The sequence below is a fragment of the Apteryx rowi genome, unplaced genomic scaffold, assembly GCF_003343035.1.
Source record: "Apteryx rowi isolate R43461 unplaced genomic scaffold, aptRow1 scaffold_64, whole genome shotgun sequence".
NCBI lineage: Eukaryota > Metazoa > Chordata > Aves > Apterygiformes > Apterygidae > Apteryx > Apteryx rowi.
In genome coordinates, this window is record NW_020450916.1 from 397,261 (window position 1) to 417,409 (window position 20,149).

The window sequence follows — 20,149 nt, forward strand, 5'->3', positions numbered from 1 at the left end:
TCAGATGGGAGAATGGCCTGAATTTTGGATTCAAAGTTAATCTATAAAGTGGGCGTGTAGATGTTAGGCTAGACATCTTGTGGCAATAGGCTTCTCTGAGAATTTTGTTACTTCGTACTTCTCACTAGACTGGAGATGACTAGCTCTTCTGCTCCCTGTTCCATCTGGAAAATGCAATTTAAAGAAGTGCTTGGAAAGTAGAAATAATGTGAGGCAAATTGTAGGGGGGTAGAAGAGAAGATCATCGAGGTACACGGAGAAACTGAAATCATTTGTTATGAATTTGGGGCAAAAGTTCAAGGCATTCCTGTGATATCTAAGCAAGCTTGCCTTCCTGAGCTTGTTCCTCTGTCCTGTTCATGGCTCTGTGAAATCATCTCCAGTCCTTGGGGCTTGCAAGCACTCCTATAAAAATTTCTCCCCTTTGTGTCTTCTTGGCATAGGAAGGGCAAAAATCAGAGGAGCTAAGGTGCAGCTTCTTGCAAGGCCTGGATGGGGAATCATTGCATTTCTGAGGGTCTGCACAGCACCAAATCTTTTTTTTTTCTGTTGGATTGCTGAGTCCCTGCTCTCAGTAAACACTGTAGATGCTTGTTTGGTCCCTGGGCTATGCATTTTACCCAGCTTTAATCTCGTTACTTTCTGCATCCTATAATGCATTTAAGAAACCTCAGGCTGAATCTGTCAAGGCCGTTACTTTGATGGCCACGTATTTACTGTTCTGCAAGTGAACCAACAGCATCAGCGCCACCCTGAAGTCCCAAAGACTGCACTAACCAATATGAGCTCAGCCAAAAGTAATTACAGGTAATGTGATCTTTTGCTTGTGTGATGGATCACAGGCTATAATATTTCCTTCTTAACAAATCATATTAAAACAATGAACTGTGTTTCTATAGCTGGGGAGACAACAGGATAATAAAACACCCTCCCCAAGTCCCTGAGCCACCTCAGCCTGCACAACAGGAAGTTCAATCTGAAAGAGAGGTACCACTTTGTTTATATTACGGTAAATCTAAAGAAGGCAATTGCTTTCAGGGGTAAAAGCCTGGGTTTGTTTCTTTGTAACTGAGAACAGCCTCTTACACACGCTTGCTGATTTTGCCTGTGCTTGGAAACCTGATTTCGGCAAGAGTGGTGAATATTCATCGCTGCTAACATCGCTATCCTCTGTGTTCTCAGGCTCTGTACGCAGTGAACCATGTCTTCAACCCAGCCATTGCTTATTATGGCTTGGCATGCCTCCAGCATCTGGAGGCCAACAAAAGGTTCGAAACACATAACACAGCCATGCTATAAAAGATACTGAAGCTTCCAGAGATCTGTTGCCCATTGTCATGTGTAACGCACAAGCTGATGAATGTGCTGTGTAGAGAATAGGACCCCAGGGCTGCTACAACTAATGGTGGTGGTATTTTTTCTCAAGTTCCTTGATGATGACCAGGACTGACACAAAATTCCTGTAGGTTTCACCTTATCCAGTCACTTGCAGTGCAAGGTGACCATTGGATAGATGGTAACAGAGCAACACAGGTCTTTTCCTTTTCGGTTAATTAGTTACATGTCATTTGCTGGAATGCCAGCTTCTTGCTGAAAGGCTGCAGGTGAAACTTGCTATTAGAAGAAACCTGCAAGAAGGCTGTAAGAAAACCTGCTTATATCAAAGGATTGAAGCAAATTTAGTGGAAATAGGATTTTTGATTGAAGTAGTTAAATCTGTGCAAAAGGCTCTGTGCTGTTTATTTTGATGTAAACCAAGCTTACTGTGGATTAGTTTTAAAATTGATTAGGTATTAGTTTAAGTAAAACTGAGAACCACTCAAACCATAGCCTCTCTCTACGGAGAGTTTAACTACCAATTAAAAAGCCAATTTAAATCAAACCAATGCAATTTCCTTTTATAGACAAGGCCTGAATGTGAGAAATTCAGACACAGAAAGATACAGAGAGCACTAATGAGGAATCCTAGGTAAACAAATGACTATCATGAAGTCTGGAGGACACAAAATGGGATTCTCAGTAGACAAAAGGGTATAACAAGACACAGAACAATCAGGCTTTAATTAAAGATTTCTGGTGCTTCTGAATAGGCTGTAAATACCATGAGTATAGCCTCTCTTTTGATGTTTCAGCTTCTCCGCTGTCCCACTTACAACTTAATAGAGTCAGGGCACACAGGACAAAAACATGTGTGTTGGGAAATGAACAAAAAGGTTTACCTTTTTCCTCACATGTTGTATTGTTTTGTCCCATCCAATATGCATGTCCAGCAGCCATTGTGTGACCATGCTTTTTTGCATGGAAAGTGTCATCAGTTTGTTTTCTGATTCGTACTGGATTATCCTTCAGCTATTGTCTTTTCCCCACAACACTTAGTGGTTAGACAGATTTTATCTTTTGCAGCAGGACGAGTTCTGTTAAGAGTACTTACATAGCTGTTTCTCGGAAGAACTCTGAGTCACATTAGTTAATCAGATAAAGGAGCTGAAAAGAACAGCAGAGTGAGTATTAAGTAAAAGAAAATTACATTTGCTTGCTCTATGTGTGCAATTATACTAACTGAACTGTTGGCATAATGCAATAAAGGTATCTGCAGAATTGTATTTTTGTATTAAGCATCAATTAACACAGTGAATGAACAGCTCGCTGCCTCCCCCTGCAACAAAAGTAGCATCCTGAAGAGTGATAGAAAGGGTTTGGAGATGAATGGTGGGATCTCAGATTATGTAGGCATGGATTTCTTTACTGCAGTGTTTACACTTGCTTTCTGTGAAGGATTAAAAATAGTAGAAGTGCAATACTTGGAATCAACACACAAACAGATCCCAATGCAGCAAAGTTAAATTGGAATTACTGCTCTCCAAAATTAACCATGCAATTGAAATGAACAGGGCAATTCACACATTTTAGACCTAAAATTAAAAGCTGCCTACTCTTTCAGAATAACAGTTTAAATTGTGTAGAAACTGCTATAAATTTCAGGAAAGATTTTGAAATAATCATGCCACCTCCTCCCAACTTGGTCTCTGTTATCCATTGTTCATTTCTGTTATCCTTTGTAATGGTGAACAAACAAATTCCAAAAAATGAGTAGCCTCTTTCATTTAAGAACCTTTACTCAAAACTCCAGCTCTCTCTTTATGTGAAATATAAAAGAAAAAAGAAATTAATTTTCTTTATGCTGTTTTGTTAGTTTCTGATTCTAGGAAATAGCAAGAAACAAACCATTCTCATAGCTGTTGAAAGTCAACCCCGTGCCCTGTTACACTGTCCGCAAATGATTTCCTACAAGGATACCCTAATGGTGTTCCCTTTATCTATATGGACACTTCAGAAAAATCTGAAAGAAGAATCAAGCTTCGAGTACTTCTTTGAAATGAACCTCAGAACCAATCTGACATACATTCATTGCCACTGCAGTTTCTCTTTTTGTTGAACTGAAAAATATGTCCAGGTCTTCCGTTGCCTTTTTCTTCTTCATTTAGAAAATGGAAAGACAGAGTAGAAATAGTAACTCCGGAGACAGCTGAAATGCCAGCCTCCTCTTAATCTAGCCATACCTGTGTTATGGATACCAATACTGCTAGCAAGACTCACTGATTTCTACCTAGTATGCAGTGTGATATTCTCATGGTCATCTTATGTCCCCTTAATATCACTGTGTAGACATACTTAATGGTTCAAGGACTGCAACTTGGAGCACAACCTAGTTTTGCCATTTTACATTTTGCCTCTTTCACATCTCCCCACCCCTGCCACCATCAAACACACACACACCATTAACCTCTGACAAACTTAACCCTGGAAAAGGTAATGATCTCAGATTACTGCTCACAAGACGCTATTAAACAACTGCACACAAAGCAAAATTGAAAAGTTTTTCCTTCTTTACAGCAATAAGCTTGTTTCTTATACATTCTTGCAGTATAGTTTGTCTACAGATTTTCAGCACAGACCAATCCTAGAATTACTTTGAATGCATAGCTGAGATCACTCATGCACTGAGTCAAGAGTATATCCCTCGACACAAATCATGATACCAATGGCCGGATAATGTTACTGAAGATTGTGATGGACAATTTCTGTTAAGTCTCTGATTTCTTATCTTGGTCAAATATTGTAAGGGAATTTGTGAGTGTTTTACAAATAGATAGAGCAAGAATTCTTTTGCTTGTACATGGCATCATGTTTGAAAACAGCTGCCTTAGAGGAAGAAGTAAATTGAGTCCTTGGTGGACAATTAACAGAATTAATTGCCTATAGAAATCTAGCCATTGGGTTTTGTGCCCCTAAAGCATGAGACCTTAGAGCCCTTATTAATGTTTATTTTATCTAATGGAAGTAGGGACAGTCTCATGGCCTCAACAGAGATTGTGGGAGCAAGTTCCATAAACTGCCTAGCATTCTGCTTTAAAGCATTGATGTTTTTCAGTAGTGCATTACTCTGGATTCCAAAATAAGACAAGCAGCATGTTGCTTGGTACGTGATCTTCCCAAGTCGCAATAAAGTTTTGGTTTGGGATAGTTGTTTTGTTAACCTCAGTTTGAACCAGCTTAATTTAACTAATGTTAATATGTTTAGGCCTTTGAAGTATAGCTAAAAAGCTGAAGGCTGTTTTATGGCATGGTTTTTATGTGCTGTATGTGACAGTGAAATTGCTTTCTATGGCAGTACAAACGCGCTTCAGGCTTTGCTCCATTGTGTTCTGTTGACTGCTGCTTGTTCTTTGCAGCAGTGCCTGCAGCAGCGCTACCTTGGGCTGCAAGTTGTGTCAGAGCCTCAAACGAATTAGTCATTTAAAGTTTTGTGGCTTTTTTCTTTTTCTTTTACAAGAGCAGGGCATCCCTCCTCTGTGCTGTGACTGAAATCCAGAGCCATTAATTATTGTGCATTTTACCTATCTAGTCCAGCTGTGTGAAAACTACAATTCCTGCTCTGCAAAGGAAAATAAGCATGAGTGAGTGAGTGAACGTGTTTGTGTGTAAATATAGAAATAAATCTAATTTGGAAAGAAAAGTTGGGGAGAAGGAATTTTTAAAATCTATTTCAACAGAGCCAAAGTTGCATTTCTTGCAAAATGCTGTGGGTGGGACCTTAGTGTTTTGCTGGGGAGACTGCCAGGGAGGCAGGACAGGTGTGTGAGTGAAGAGATAAGGGATAAAATATTTGCTCTCTCAAGTTTCCAGTGGAAGAGTGGATTCCATCAAATGAACTGCTGTATAAATTATTTATTGAAATGTATTACCTCAGTTCTGAATCTGAGCGCAGTCTTCATTTCTTTTCTTTCTTTTTTTCCCTTAAATAGGAATTTTCAATTTTTAAATGCAGTTAGCATCTTATTCACAACTGTCAATGGCAAAACATATTAGAGACCCTACGTTTGTCTGCCTGTTAGTTTTCATCATGGGAATGCTCAGCTGTTTCTGGAAACTAGGCATCTGTAACTTGTGTGAAGTTGGGCAGACTTCCAAAACCTGCTAGTTGTTTGAGGAGATTTAGACCAGAAGGTCCTGCTTTTTGGCAGCTATCCATAGGGTGAGCGTGAGGTGCTGGCAATGTTACCCTGTCACATACTGCGGTACAAAGGAGAGGTATGCTGTGCAGTATGTGACAGATCACAGTTGCGCAGTGATGGAAAAAGATCTATGCTTTTGTCTTAGTTGCTTAAGGAGTTTCAATTCAGTGCTGCTGCTTTAGTCTTTGGAGATCAAAGTTGTGCTTAAAATTGAATTACTGTAAACTGCTGTGGCATGCAGCAACCTGTAGAAATGTTCTCTGTGAGCTCATGAGACACTGCAGTCATTTCTAGAATCAGAAGATAATCAATCCTTTACAGGGAATGAATGGCTATTTTTATTTTTAAAAGTGAGGGGGACGCAACTAAGGCAGACAGTACTTTGAGAATGTTTTGATACTGGCTTAGTGGTTTAAGATTTTTGGTTACTGTTACATTTTCAGATTGAGGGTTGGCTTTGTGAGATTTTCAAGAGGGCAGAGGGAGGGAAGTGTGAGGTTTAGTCTGAATCCAAAATTGTAACTAAAACCTATCTGTCCTTTAACATTGAAATGAGAGGTGACTTTTTCCCATGCCATATTCTGTCCCGTTTAATTCAGCAACAAAGCTGTTACATGTTGGACTGGCTTTTGGTGTAAAATATGGAAGAGAATATAAAACAGGAGGAAGACTGTTGTTTGCAATTCACTTCCCACAGACTTCCCTTGGGCCAGAGTTCCTCCTGCTATGTTTTGTGTGAATGTCACTAGCCAGCTCTGCTACTTCTGAAACGTCTTCTCCCATTCCTGTCTACGATGTCCTTTTGCACGTACCTGAACTGAGGAACCAAATACGTGTGTTAGCCCTGACTGCACCAGCTGCAGAACCTGTGACACAGGATTTCTAATTTGGCATGTATCACTGTGTTGGTACATCAGGACTGCTTTTGAAATCTAAGGTGATACCTCCTATGTTCAGACTCATCTCCAGGTTCTTTACATCATGCTCCCTGGCACAATATATCTGTGGCTTTTAAGTTCCCCAAACCTCTCAGACTCTATTTTAAAAGCCAAATTCTAAGAGCTTAGATGCGCATGCACTCATCTTAAATTACCAGCACTGTTTGATCTTACCCTGATATTGTCTCTGCACTCAAAGTGAGCACCCTCTAGTCTGTCAAAGAAACAGAAAATACAAAAGCTTTTCTGTTGCTTCAGTTCAAAGTCTAGAGGCGTAATGTACAGCAGGAGCGCATTGTTTTCTGCTCCACAAGGGCATTGGCCTTTTTAAGGAGAGAGAGTGCCATTAAAAAGCATTTTGGAATAATTATGTAGTTTTTCGACCCCCTGTCCCTGGAACCCAGTGGGTGTCAGGAGCTGCCAGTGTCAGGTCCAGCCATGGTGCATGTTACATGTGTGATAGTCTAGAGATATTTTTGCCAAGGTCCGGCAAGCAGCTACTTAAAGGATGAAATTTACTTAAAGGAGGTAAGCCATAAATGCAGAGCTTGACCATGGCAGCAGTATCCGTATGCTGTGTTCACGGCTAGGTTTTATCACTTTCAGTTTTCCATTTTGATTCTCTCATGTTCGCAGTTTATTGTCCCCTTCAAGGTCACCTGCTTCTACCATTGGGAACACGTTTGATGTTTCACAAGAGACATCAGAATGGCTTCTTATTGTTTCAAACAAAGACACTTAACCTGCCTGCTTTACCAAACATATGTTTCAGTGCAGCTGGCTTAGCCTGCTGGGATACTGCAGTGTTAAATCACTGCGATAGCTGACAGAATGAGTCTCTCATCTTCCAGTTTGTGTGGGATTTGCTTTAGTTTGGGGGGTTTTCTGCAAGAAAAATAATAAACATAAGTAACTTCTGGTGCAAGACTGTCAGTATTTACAGGATCAGAGCTGCTGAAGCATTGTGCAGAAACTCTAACCAGCACTTTGCATAGGAGCCTCTAGCCACTGCTTGCTTTCTTAGGTGCTTTTACTGGTGGTCAGGGTGGGAGAGGGGGGAAGTGTTTTGTTTTTCCATTGGAGGCAGAGGAGGAGAGGGGARCTCTTCCATTTGCTATCTAATAATTTTAAGACTTAATACTACTACGCACTGCTGAAGGATTTGAAAAATAAATGGAATAAGTATATAAGCTTAAATATAAAATAAGTAGCAATAGCAAGATCCCTAGCTGTCCCTTGCAGGGGAKTTTTAAGGAGGGATGGTATAGATTTTGGAATAAGAAGGAAGAGCTTCTCCTCTCCTCCTCTGCCTCCAATGGAAAAACAAAACACTCTTCCCCCCACCCTGCCCCAGCCACCAGTAAAAGCACCTAAGGAAGCAAGTAGTGGCTAGAGGTGGTTAGAGTTTCTGCACAAATTTGCTCTCTCAGCACTACTTAGATTGGGAAGCTTTCATAAAGCAGAAGGTTCTGCATTATTCTTGGAAAAGTGGAGATTCTATTATGAAATTTTTTTCAGGAATACTAGCTGATCCATTTCATGCATTGAACTGTTTTACAACAATGAATTTAGCCCAACTTCAGAATAGGTTTGTGAAAAGGAAATTGAGACCCTTTGCCTGGCTGAACTAGTATGTTTCCTTGTATTTCTGGTTGGCAATCCCCTCCCATAACATTAGGGGTAGAATTGCTCACCACTCACATCGCAGACACATTTTGACCATCATTTCTAGGCTGGATCTGCTTAGACAATCACTCAAAATGCCAAGAAGCAGTTCAAGGTAAAGCTGTCACTATCTGAGCTAATTAGTGCTATCACTGCTGGAGTCTGCATATGCTGTATTGCATTAGTGGGAGCGGAGGAAAAAATACTGCCTTTGACAAAGCCATAAGGAGGACGGGCTGATCCAACATCATTTGTAGAAATAACACTCTTTAGATGTGTTTCACATCTTCTGTGTTTAATGGCAATGGCACCTAATGGAGTTGAAATATTTTCTATTTTCATATGAAAAATTTATTTTCTATTTTCATATGAAATATTTTCTAATATACTACCAAATATCTTAAGGTGGGTTTTACAAGAGCATTGTGGTCTTGCTGGCCCTGATAGTGAATCTTTGTGGAAAAGGATCGTGTTTCAGCTTCATGTATTCAAATTACCCCCTGTGTAGATTTGTGAGGCATAAATCAGCAAAATCTTGTTTTAGAAATCTACTTAGACAGGCTTAATATTTCCAGTTGGTGAAAATGACTGCAATAGGGATGTATTGAGTTACACCCACAGGTTTGGCCTAGAACATGTAGGGCTGAATGCTTTCATACAGGCCTGTTACCTCAGGTGTCTTGCCTTCTCTTGTGAGCAAATTATGTGGAAAGTTCACCATAATTATTCAAAATGTAATCGATTGTCACAATCTAATCACTGATGTATATACAGGTTTTTATCTAATTAGCAGCTACTTTTGTATATGAAATAGTTTCAATAATCAAATGCCTGCAGAAGCTGAAAGGGCTAAAATGTACCCATCCTGAGGTTATGAGGCTGCACTTTAACAGCCCAGGGCCTGAGACTGGGTGGTCTGTATTGCATTTTACTTCTGCCCTACTTGGTGATCTTTGCCCTTTTTGAGCCTTAGGAAAAGTAGAGCCATGTTCATAGCTGTGATGTTTTTGAGGAGCTGTAGATGAAAAACTGTGATATACTGAGATATGCAGGGCTATGAGTCTTTTGAAAGAATTCTGTGTTTACTCTAGTCAAAACCTCATGAGTCAGGTTCTTTTGGTTCCAGTAACAAGAGAGAGTGAATAAAGAGCAGAACAGTTATTTGCTCTTTAGATATTCAGATCATGCCTTGTATATATCCTCATTTCAGATCACTGGTTATTCACAACATGTGGTGCCAGTGGACCCTATGGGCCCACACAGAGCCAATGCAACGATGCCTACAGGAACTCCAACCTCAGTGTGATCGTAGGTGCTGAGGGGATTCTCCAAGGCATTCAGATCTGGAGAGTACCAGCAACTAACACTTACAGGTAAGGGAACTGTCTGTTATTCTCATGATATATCTTTGGCTTTGAAACTTCTCCCAACCACATATACGCACTAGGTATATATGAAGTATTAGAAAGTATTATTCAGAAACTTGGCAGATCTGCTTGGATTTTACTTCTCCCTGATACTGTGATTTCCAGCCTTTCCGGTCTCAGATTTGTTGTCTAGCAGGTGCAGCAGCAAGCCTGCTTCAAAAAGTGGTTTAGAAATCTGTTATGCAAATTTTTGTAACTGTTAAACAGTTAATTTGGGGGGCTTTTATCTTAAACAGCACCTAATTTTTTGGTGAAACAGGGAAGGAAAGAAGAGAGACAACCAATTTGAGGCAGAGAAATCTTTAGCCTAAATGGTTATAGTTTGAGAAAACTTTATAAGCAACTGAAAACTGGCCCCCAGACCAAGGGATGTGCATATCCTGTATCCCGTCAGTTGAACTCTAGAATCAGAATGGGTTTTCCCCACTGTCTACCTGGTATAGGAAGTACAATCATATGCCAGTATTTTTTAAGGGATAGCTTGCATCAAGCTCTGCTCGGCATCCTGATTGTTTTGAACCTGTGTATACTATGCAGAGCTTGCAAGCCTAGCTCACCACTGTAGAATTGATTTTGGAAGCCAGCCACCTAAATGTTAGGCTTTGTGTTGCTGGGGGTTATAATGCTTAAATCCCTCTGCACAGTTACCCTCAAAGGGAGATGATCAGATACAGTTCAAGGTCGTATAATCAGATTTTTACCAATCATTTTTTCTTGTTGCTCTTGCTGGGGAAAGAATTACAATCAAAATTTAGTCCACTATATCCAAACAGTAACATCAAGCCATTACATACATCAGCTTGGAAGCAGGGCTGTCTGCTGGAATCAATGACTCTCTAGTGTTTTTCTATGCAGCATTCCCTATGGAAACTGCTAATAGTACGATGGACTTTTAAGCAGAACTCTCCACAAAAGACTTTGGATAAATTTCAGTTAAAACTTACAGGTGCCTTGTGATTTCTTCTCTTTTTTCTTTTTGTTGAAAAAGAATAGTAATATCAGGGGTTGATGTCAGTCTCTAATGGAAGTCTGCTGCAAAGCAGTTTTGAGAAACCAACTAGGCTGGGCACAAACTCTGCCTGAGTGCCTCTTACCACAAGGATTGATGGTAATGAAAAAAGCGCTAATGATATTTTACTCAGCTATCAAAAAATGAGTTGCCTGAGGTAAACAGAATTTTTCAAGACTGGCATTCAGTAAATATGGATATAAAGTATAGCCCAAAAGAGAAGAGGCATTTAACTTACAATGTTGTCATTTCTTTAATATAACAGCCCAAGGAAGAGTCAAAATTCCAGCACAGCTCTGGACTGATTTTTGCTGCACAATACAAACCACAGGTGAAATGAGACTTCTGCAGGGAGGACCTGCCTATTTAAGTTCTGTAAACCTCCTGACTCACTTTTGGGTTCTATATAGATAATAAATGGCTAATGTTGTTGGTAACATATATAACTGGATGACATTCTCTCCTGCACCTCTTAAGGCTATAGTACACATTCATAGCCTGGGGAAAGGGGAGGCTTTTGTGAGCTTAAATTAACTTGACATCTCCGTGACTCTGGGCTGCTGAAGGGCAGGAGAGTCCCCAGTATAAGATAGCCCTAGGAAAATGTCAAGTTGCAATGGCAGTTCCCAGAGTCTGGACCCACCGTCTGTGTTTAGCTCTTCCCTGCAGGCCTGCTGAACTGAGGATCATGGAAGGCAGTCTGATAGCCATCTCCAATATACGTGACCCAGAGATAAAACCCTCCAGCTGGTTTCGGGGCTCTTAAAAATGCTGTTGTTATGCCACATCAGTGTGTTTCACACTGTGTAAAGTAGAGGAGTTACATTCCTGATATTTACATAAGAAGGATATGGATTGTTTGAACAGAAGGTGGAATAAGCTTTAATAAAACACAAAGAGAGGAAACACAGCTCTTCACAAAACTCTGCTAGCACAAGCTCACCACACTCAGAAAAACCCACCGTCTGCGAAGGTCTGGGTAAGCTGCCACTCTTTGCAGGCTGCTTCATTTCAAGACTGGTGTCCTACATGTGCCGATGCTGATAGGTACAAAAGCAGCCGGTTTGCTCCCATGGGACTGTGCATAGTGTATAAAAATAACATTAGGCAACATAAAAGTACATTTTTTTTTCAGATTTCCTTCTAAGAATACAAAAGGTCTTGTCATCCATCCATGTCTAGGGCTCTGATCAAGTATGGGAGAAGTGAGCAAGTTATACTTGCTACCATTCATTACCCAAGTTCTTTCTGTTTCTGAAACAAGACCTGTTGGTCTGTTTTGCTACTTGCCCAATCTGATGTCACTTTCACTGTCCTCTCTTTTCTCTGGTCCGTTCCTGGTAAGGTAGAACAAAGCACAAGAAAGTAGAACGCAGGAAGATGTTCTAGGGTGGCCAGCCTTGGCACCACTTTTTCTCATGCTCTCAAAACTATCTCCAGTGTTTCCTATAACCTGTCCACACAGAGGTGGATTTTTTTTTCCAGCCCTGCTTTGCATAGCCAGTGCCCTTTGCTCATCTTGATCCTTCCTGAAGACACAGTTTTCTTTTTCAGTTCCTACAAATACCACAGTAAAAGAAAAGGAAGAAGACAATATGAGGTAATCTGTGTTCTGGTTACCTCTGCTCAAGGTGGTCTCAATCTTCTCTTCTGTAAAAGAAAGGTATGCTTAAGGAGAATGATCCTTGTTAAAACTTGAAGACAAGATAACCCGTCTGTTTAAATAGTGAACGCCCACTTTGAACAGAGAATGACTGTCACTGAATCTGCCATTTTTTATTTTTCTGCGGCCTTTGAGTGAGGCAGAAATGGGTTCTCTTGAACTTCCTGACATCATTGCTTGTATGCAAAATCCTCTCATACACAGAAAAATATGGCCCTAGTTGCAGCCGATTAGTCTTGCCAGCTTGCCATGCCTGATAGTGCACCTCATTATCCATTACGAAATTCTACAGCAAACCAACTCAGTGTCTTCAGATTCACACAGCATCTGTTCAGGAGAGCCCAGTGCTGTGTCCGTCACTTCCTTTGCTGGTTCCAGTGCAACCTTACTGAGGAATGATTGCTTTGGTTATCAAGAATGGCATGAACATAATCATGTCGCATTGCAAGGACCTAATCTGCTTTATGAGGCAATTGATGCCCCATAGTTGCTTCGACATCTTAAGTCCTCTGTGCTGACTGCCTTGGAGCAGTATCACAAGTTGAGTTCTTCATGCTAATTGTTAAAGCAAGAAGCTGGGCTGAAAGAAAGCTGGCTGTCCCGTGGGGTGTTGCCATCCCAACCTGTTTAGGGCATTCATGCACCACAGGCACTGCTGTTTTTTTCTGCTTGTACCCTATTTGCATGCAGGACTGTGCTGGACAAAGCACCAACCATGTGCTAGAGGAAAGAAGGGGTTTAAAGAGGAGCACATTTAATGTAACTGGTAGGAAGCTGAGAGGAAATTTTGATTCTCAGCCCTGCAGTCACTGCTCACACACTCCAGGTAGAATTTTGCTGTAATGGAAATAACTGTCAAACTACCAAATCAGTGGAGAATCACCTGCTTATGTCAAGTTTGAAATGAGTCTGCTGTACCCCTGTTCACCTGCTAGTAAAGTTGGGTGACTGTGTATTTTTCTTGCAGTAGAGATATGTGTTTTACCATGATCTTTGTGAAGTGCTTTGAAATTCTTGGATGAAAGCTGCTTCAAATATGTAAATTGTTCATGTACCTAGAAAGAGAGAGGGAAAATCTGAGCAACATAGTAGCACAGTCAAATCTTCAGGTACTTCAGCAGCAGTAAGGACCTCTGTACCTTGACTGCTTGAAGTCCCAGTGCCTTAACTGAGACTGCGGCAGCCTTGGCAACCTCTGTATGCAACCTAGCTGGAGACAGTGTGACACTTTTGCTGACTGTGAGTTAAGCCAGAAAGCCAGAGAGCTTTTGCCTTCTTTATTTACTGCTGATAGTGTTGTGTCCATCTACTCCTCTATATTCTTCTGGTCCCGGGAATAGGAAAACTTTTTCCCATCTAGTCCACACTACCAGGACCTGTTATGTTGTCTGCTTTCTCAAATCTCTTCCTGTCAGTCTCGTGCATAAAGTTCTCTTTAGCCATATGTGCTATACTCATCAGTTCTTCTGCTTCTGTTCTATTTTTTTGCTGCAAAACTCTCAAGGGTATGCTTTCAGGAAAACAAGAGAAGTTTCATATATTAAAGTTTGAAACTCCAGGGTCTTGCTCGCTGGCTTAGCAAATGTTTGCCCAAGAGTCAATAAGTGGAATAAGCTGTTACACAGCTGCCCCAGTTCTTCTGTGCTAAGCAGAAGACCTCAGTCTTCAAGCTTTGGGTTTGGATGTAGAGTGTAAGGTCTTTGGGGCAAGGCCCTGTGACACTGTGTTCACGTGTTCAGAGCACGCCGTGCTCAGAAGTGGTTTGTACTACGTTCCGCCTGCCTGGGGCAAATCTGGTGCAAGGTTTTTGTTTTCTTTTTCTTGCAGCATCTCAGGCTATGGAGCTGCTGGTGGGAAAGGAGGGAAGAACACCATGGTGCGGTCCCACGGCGTGTCTGTATTGGGAATTTTTGACCTCCAGAAGGATGATACTTTGTATATCTTGGTGGGACAGCAAGGCGAAGATGCTTGTCCTAGTGTAAGTGATTGCCATTTCTGTTTTGCCTTAATCTCTCCTACAAGTCTGTAGAGKTTTGTTTGTTTGTTTGCAGAAAAAAACATTGTCTTTGAGGATTGAGGTCTTTGAGGATTACATGGTTTGGATTATATGGTTCAAGGGGTAGCTGTAGTTTTACTACTGGGGCATGAATGTCAAAAGATGAAGTACCATGTCACTATGTTTACTTCCTCTTTCAAGGTTTAGGCCCCGTTAGTAATACGCTAGAGGCCTCTGACTGATCTGCATATCTCAAAGCATCTGTGTGGGTTTGGGGAGAAGAAAGACAACCCTGCCTTTCCTCTCTTTTGGAAACCAATCTTCAAGGCTGACTTCATAGGGCTTCATCTTTTCTCTGCTGTTGAGCCCAGCCCTTCCATTATCATAATACCCTGCAGCTCTGGAGATATCCACCTCAAAGGGCCTGTTTGGTTATGCTCTGTATGTGAATAGGAGAGATGAATTACTGCTGGGTCAGTCTTATTTTGTGTTACTAACTACACATTGCAGCAAATGACTTGAGAGAGAGGTGCAACTTCTGCCCATTGCAGGCACAATAATATATTAATCTTTTAGTATTCATTTCTTTGGAAGATAAAGGAATAGGAGATTCTTATGGAAGAAACTAAGCATTATCTGATGAAATTTCATCTACAGGTTTCACCTGGGCATTTAGATGCTGTTCCATTTCTGGACTGTTACATGGCTGGCATCCAAGATATGAAATCTAAGCTGTCTTTTACAGCAGAGAAGGGTTGAAGGATGTAGGAAAGAGTGGTTCTCAAGGCTGGGTGCTGGAGTAAATAATGTTAAAACTAGAATAATACACATCTGCAAACAAACCATTAATATGAAGCCTCTTAGAAATGAGAAATGTGCTAGCTCAAACTTCCATCTAACATCTATAACTAGGACGTTCAAGCTCAATATAATATATGGACTCATTAAATTGCAGACCACTGTAATCTTAGTGAGAATTTATTGAGTGCTAATGTAATTCTTTCACTGAGGCAAAGAGATTGCATTGACTTGTAGAAGGGACTTTTACTAGATTGGATTGTAATCAGTTATGTCTTTACCATGAAGGTTTTTCTTTTTTCTTTTTTTTTCTTTTTTTTTTTAATTCAGTTGTAATCTAGTGGCTCCGCTGGGTCATTGACCTTGTCAGTTTATTAATCATCCCTACCCAACTCCAAATCATTTAAGGATTGGGAAGATTGGGGGAAAGAAGGATTGTTTCCTTCCATAGATACATGCACGCACACAAAGTGGATGCCATTGGTTCTCTCGCACATCCTAGGACACATTTTATGGTCAACAGAACAGTTTGTAACTTGAGGAGGATGTTTTTATCAGGTTCCTCTTCCAGAAGAGGACACACATGTAAACATAGAAAGAGAAGGCCAGTTCTACTATAGCAGATATTATTTGTACATTTTTCCCTTTAAGTCTCGTTAACTTAGTACAGTGTGCATAACAAGATAATGTTATTCAGGTGAAATTTATAAAGTAAAATGAACCAGAAGCAGAGCTTGCAACTTAAAAATACCCACAGCAGAGTCCTGCTTGTCATGCACTTTAATGCTCTGATTTAACATTGGAGCAGCAATTACCTTTCTTAGGTCATAGTCTGAAAGTACTTTGAAATGATGGTTTAATGTTGTGTTTGAAAGCAGTTGGTGAATTCAGTGGTTTGCGTAATACAGAAGATTCATTACATTTGTTGCTAATTGGTAGAGAGAAAAAAAATTACTAACTAGGAAATGTGGAGGCTTTCTAGTCAGGTATTTTCTCTAACATCGTGTCAACCCTGCAATCAAAGGTGGAACTGCTGCTATTATGGTAGGCTTTGAACTAGCTAGCTCTGGTAACTACAGTAAAATTGCTGCTGCAGCACAAGCTTCACATCAACAGCAAAAGTTGCTTGGAAGACTAGATAAATACTTAGGTGGCTAAGCTATACTGAGTTTATTGCTACTGTCAATACTATGACTACCTAGGTTAAAGCTGGATCTGGTACGTCTACGTGAGCCACAGATCTTAGCTCTGGCCAGAAGTGTGTTGGCTGCCTGGCCCCAGCTGGTGGGACACTGAAATAGAAATAAAGAAACCTGGGTACTCTCTCCAACTCTGCCATTTGGCTGCTGAGAAATATGGGGCAAATCACATATCTCTGAGTTCCTCCCTTCTCCCGCTTGTGAAATGCAGATGGTTAATGCTAGCAAGCACTTGCCAGAATTTCTGCTGTCTTGCGTGTAAAAAACTTGTGGGGCGCTTGTACATGGTAATAGGTAGCAGCATTGAAAGGCAACAAATTCTTCTGACCAGCACTGGAGCAAAAAGTGAGATTCGTCTGGATTCTTCTGCTTGCTTCTGCTCATGTAGTTTCACTGGAGGACAGTGTGTTGGACCAGTGGTTTGGGAGGGTGAACAGACCATGAGACCTGTGTATGTAAAAGGACATGGAGATTTCTTATCAGAATTCAGTTCTGCTCTTCTGTTTGCAGACTAATGACATTATACAGAAAGTCTGCATTGGAGAGAACAATGTGATTGAAGAAGAGATACGTGTGAACAGAAGTGTTAATGAATGGGCAGGAGGAGGTGGAGGTGGGGGAGGCGCAACTTACATATTTAAGGTATGAAAACATAGTTCCTGGGCACCTTCATCATGAATACATCCTGCTGTTTGCCTCCAGTATCACAGCCTGAAATGCTTGAGAGCCCTTTAGATGGATCGGGGGAAGGGGCAACAAAGTGAGATCTGCGTATGTTTCATTTCCAGCTGATAGCTGTAGTGAGCTAAGATGGCTCTTCACGCCTTTTAGAACTGCTGCTACATGGGATGACTGTATTTGCTTAAATGTCTTTAATCTCCAGCTACAGGATTTGGTTTATGCTATGTAACAACATAAGAAAAGTTGAGGATAGTTATATGTTTTGTACTCGGGGCTGCCGTGTACCCAAGGGCCACTGATCTTCACTATAGGTCCCTGTCATGTACTGGCTGAGTCAGTACTCCTTCTAAACACCAATTTCAGGTGTTAATAGTATCTTTAGATCAGCCAGCTGCTACATAGTTCTGCCTAACTCTGCATGCTCAGTTTCCAGTGTAGCAGTTCTTTACCAGTGGAGACACCGTATTGCACTAGATAGAGCAGTGTCCCTTAGAGCTGTTTCATTTGATGATATTCATCAGATGATAACGTTATAAGCTTTATAAAAGCCATCAGCACTGTAGGAAAAATTCAGAAAACTGCTGATGCCGCTGTTCTTTGTTACTGACTTGGTAGGACTAGTGCTATTCATTAATCTTTCTGATGTGGATACATAAATAATGCAATGGTAATTTGTACTGCTCAGCAGTCCTGGATGCCTGCTTAGTGCAACATGCAGTAACTACTGTGTGGTTGAACTTTCATTTGCATGTCTGACTCAGCCTAAACACTGCCTTTATTTCTGAACTTGTTAAGATGGAGAATGGAGAACCAGTCCCCTTGATAATAGCAGCAGGAGGTGGTGGCAGGGCCTACAGGGCCAAAACAGACACATTTCATCCAGAAAGGCTGGAGAATGATTCCTCTATTCCAGGGCTGAATGGAAATTCAGGAGCTGCAGGTAAGGAAAGCTTATTCTTTTTAAGAAAAACTATGTGAATATGTGGTGCTCCCTCATACAGTGGAGGTGAAACCCATGAAAATACTGTTCCAGGGGAACATGGAATTATAACATAGACGCTAATGCAGGATGTATCCACAGTGCAGGATAATTGGCCTAARTGAGGGTATCGGAGATGGTGTAGCCACAGGAATGCAACATTCTCCCCAAATAATGTGGTACCTCTGATAAACAAGGTGGTTTGGCATGGGAGTCTGCTATGCTGATGAGGCCATCCTGCTCACTGCACTGTTCTGTGCTGTGTAGACATACTCAGTTTGCCTGGCTTATGCAGAAAGAGCATAATTACACCCTTCACAGACTCTGTGAAGAGACCTTGAACTGAACAACCGGCAAAGCTGAAAGTGAGTCACTGGTGAGTACATTGTATTTAGAGCAGGGCTGGGATATGTTTTCACAGCCTTCCACTAAATTGCTTTTGTTCTACATTAGAACTGACATACGGATTTTTCAAAAGTATTTTTTGCAAAAAGAGAAGGGGAAGGCTCTGTAAACCAAAACCAGGTGGTCTGGGAGCAGGGAGGTGTATCGTTTTACATTTTCCAAAGAAATACTTTTCATACCACTTGAATGGTGGGTGGAAAGAGGTGCGGATGATTGTTGTAGTCAAAAGCCATACAGAAAGGTTACTGTGAAGCAAGCCCATATCCTCTTCTAACCAAGGAATGAGATTCTTTCTTTCAGCTGAGGTGCTTTGAATGAGTGTTCATTCTGCAGATCCCTACATTGTTTTTTACATTAAAATAACCCTTGCCTGGGTCTTTTCTCTTCTCTTAACTGCAGGTGGTGGAGGTGGCTGGAATGATAACACTTCCTTCCTGTGGTCAGGAAAATCCTTGCTGGAAGGTGCTACTGGAGGAAGATCCTGCCCCCAGGCCATGAAGAAGTGGGGGTGGGAGACAAGAGGGGGTTTCGGAGGGGGTGGAGGGGGGTGCTCCTCAGGTGGAGGAGGCGGAGGATATATAGGTAAAGTGGCTTCATGTTCAAGGTGTCCCTTCCCCTCCTTTAGTGCTAATGGTCAGCAAAAGGCTGATAGATAATTCTCCTGTAGTTAGCATATTTGACTGTTATGTAATAGTATGTCTGTGTGTTGCCTTTTTAGCACTAGGTGAACGTATGGTATTTAGTCTTTGAGCAAATAGCCAGATGTCAGTCCTTCAGCTGTAATCCTGGCTTTGCGCTCTGAAAAATGTGCCATCAAGATCCTGCTGTGATTCTTGAGCCTTTCATTTCTGGTTTATTCTGGTTTATAGCGCTGAAGAAATAGGCTATGTGCTCCTATTACCAGGACCTGTATTTTGAGTACTTTGTACTACTTCCTGTAGACTGGCAGCCAGGCTTTATGTCAGGGGAAAGACAGCTTCCTCTATGCTGCCCTGCTCTGAGTAGGCCTYAGTCCTACACAGATGGTCTCTAGGGGTAGAGTGGCTCCACTGTCCTTTGGTTCCTGTGATCAAGCTGCCAGCCAGGACCCTTCTTAATAATGACAGTGGTGTTGACTTCAGTCAGCAAGGAACTAATTTCATGTGCAGTAGGTTTCAGGATAGCTGTCAGATGGCATTATGTTGATTACTCCTGGTGTAGGCCAGATTAAAGATCTTGAGGCTCTACTAACCCATAATCTCCTGAGCCCCATAAGTTTTTCAGCCATCTGCACTGTGGTGGACTTTTTAACCCCTGGTTCTCCACAGCTTAATTCAAGTTCTTGATTGACTTGAAATCCTGAGAGAAGTAATGAGTATAAATGATTAAGTGCATGTTTTGTACCAATGTTATTGTATAATGCTTTTTTTTCAACAGAATGCCTCATGTGACATAATTTTGATTTGCACTGAGTGTTTTCCCCTTTGTTGAAGATGGTTAAAGTGGAAATGCCATTTTTGGGTGGGGTGGGGGATCTTTGCATGCTTGTAATATAAAATATATGGCCCATGCTGTGCTTCTGGTATGTTCTGTGTATTGCCCATACTGTGCTTTTGCTATGCTCTCTATGTCCAAGCACAAATGGACAACTTGCATATGAATTCCTTCAGCCCCCACTCCTGGTGGACCACCCTGCTTGCAGGGTGCAAAGGAGAGGAAGATCAGATTACTCACTCCCTCTGCTGACACAGTACATACCTTGATCAGCAAGTGTACTGAACCGGCCCTCGAGTACTGGTGTCCAGTCTCTTGGCCCCATTAATGTTGAGAAGGGCTGATACATTTTCACAGCATCCAAATGGTTAAAGGTGATGTCTATACCTTAGTTTGCAAC

General features: G+C 41.3%; 1 protein-coding gene across 1 annotated transcript in view; it reads left to right on the forward strand.

Annotated features, from left to right (window-relative positions):
- Positions 1-20,149, forward strand: part of ALK (ALK receptor tyrosine kinase) — a 369,344-nt gene that overhangs the window by 326,168 nt on the left and 23,027 nt on the right. Inside the window, exons 12-16 of the mRNA XM_026084463.1 lie at positions 9,330-9,492; positions 14,046-14,196; positions 16,722-16,853; positions 17,688-17,832; positions 18,676-18,858. Of these exons, the coding sequence (XP_025940248.1) occupies positions 9,330-9,492; positions 14,046-14,196; positions 16,722-16,853; positions 17,688-17,832; positions 18,676-18,858 (774 nt within the window). The remainder of the gene's footprint in view (positions 1-9,329; positions 9,493-14,045; positions 14,197-16,721; positions 16,854-17,687; positions 17,833-18,675; positions 18,859-20,149) is intronic.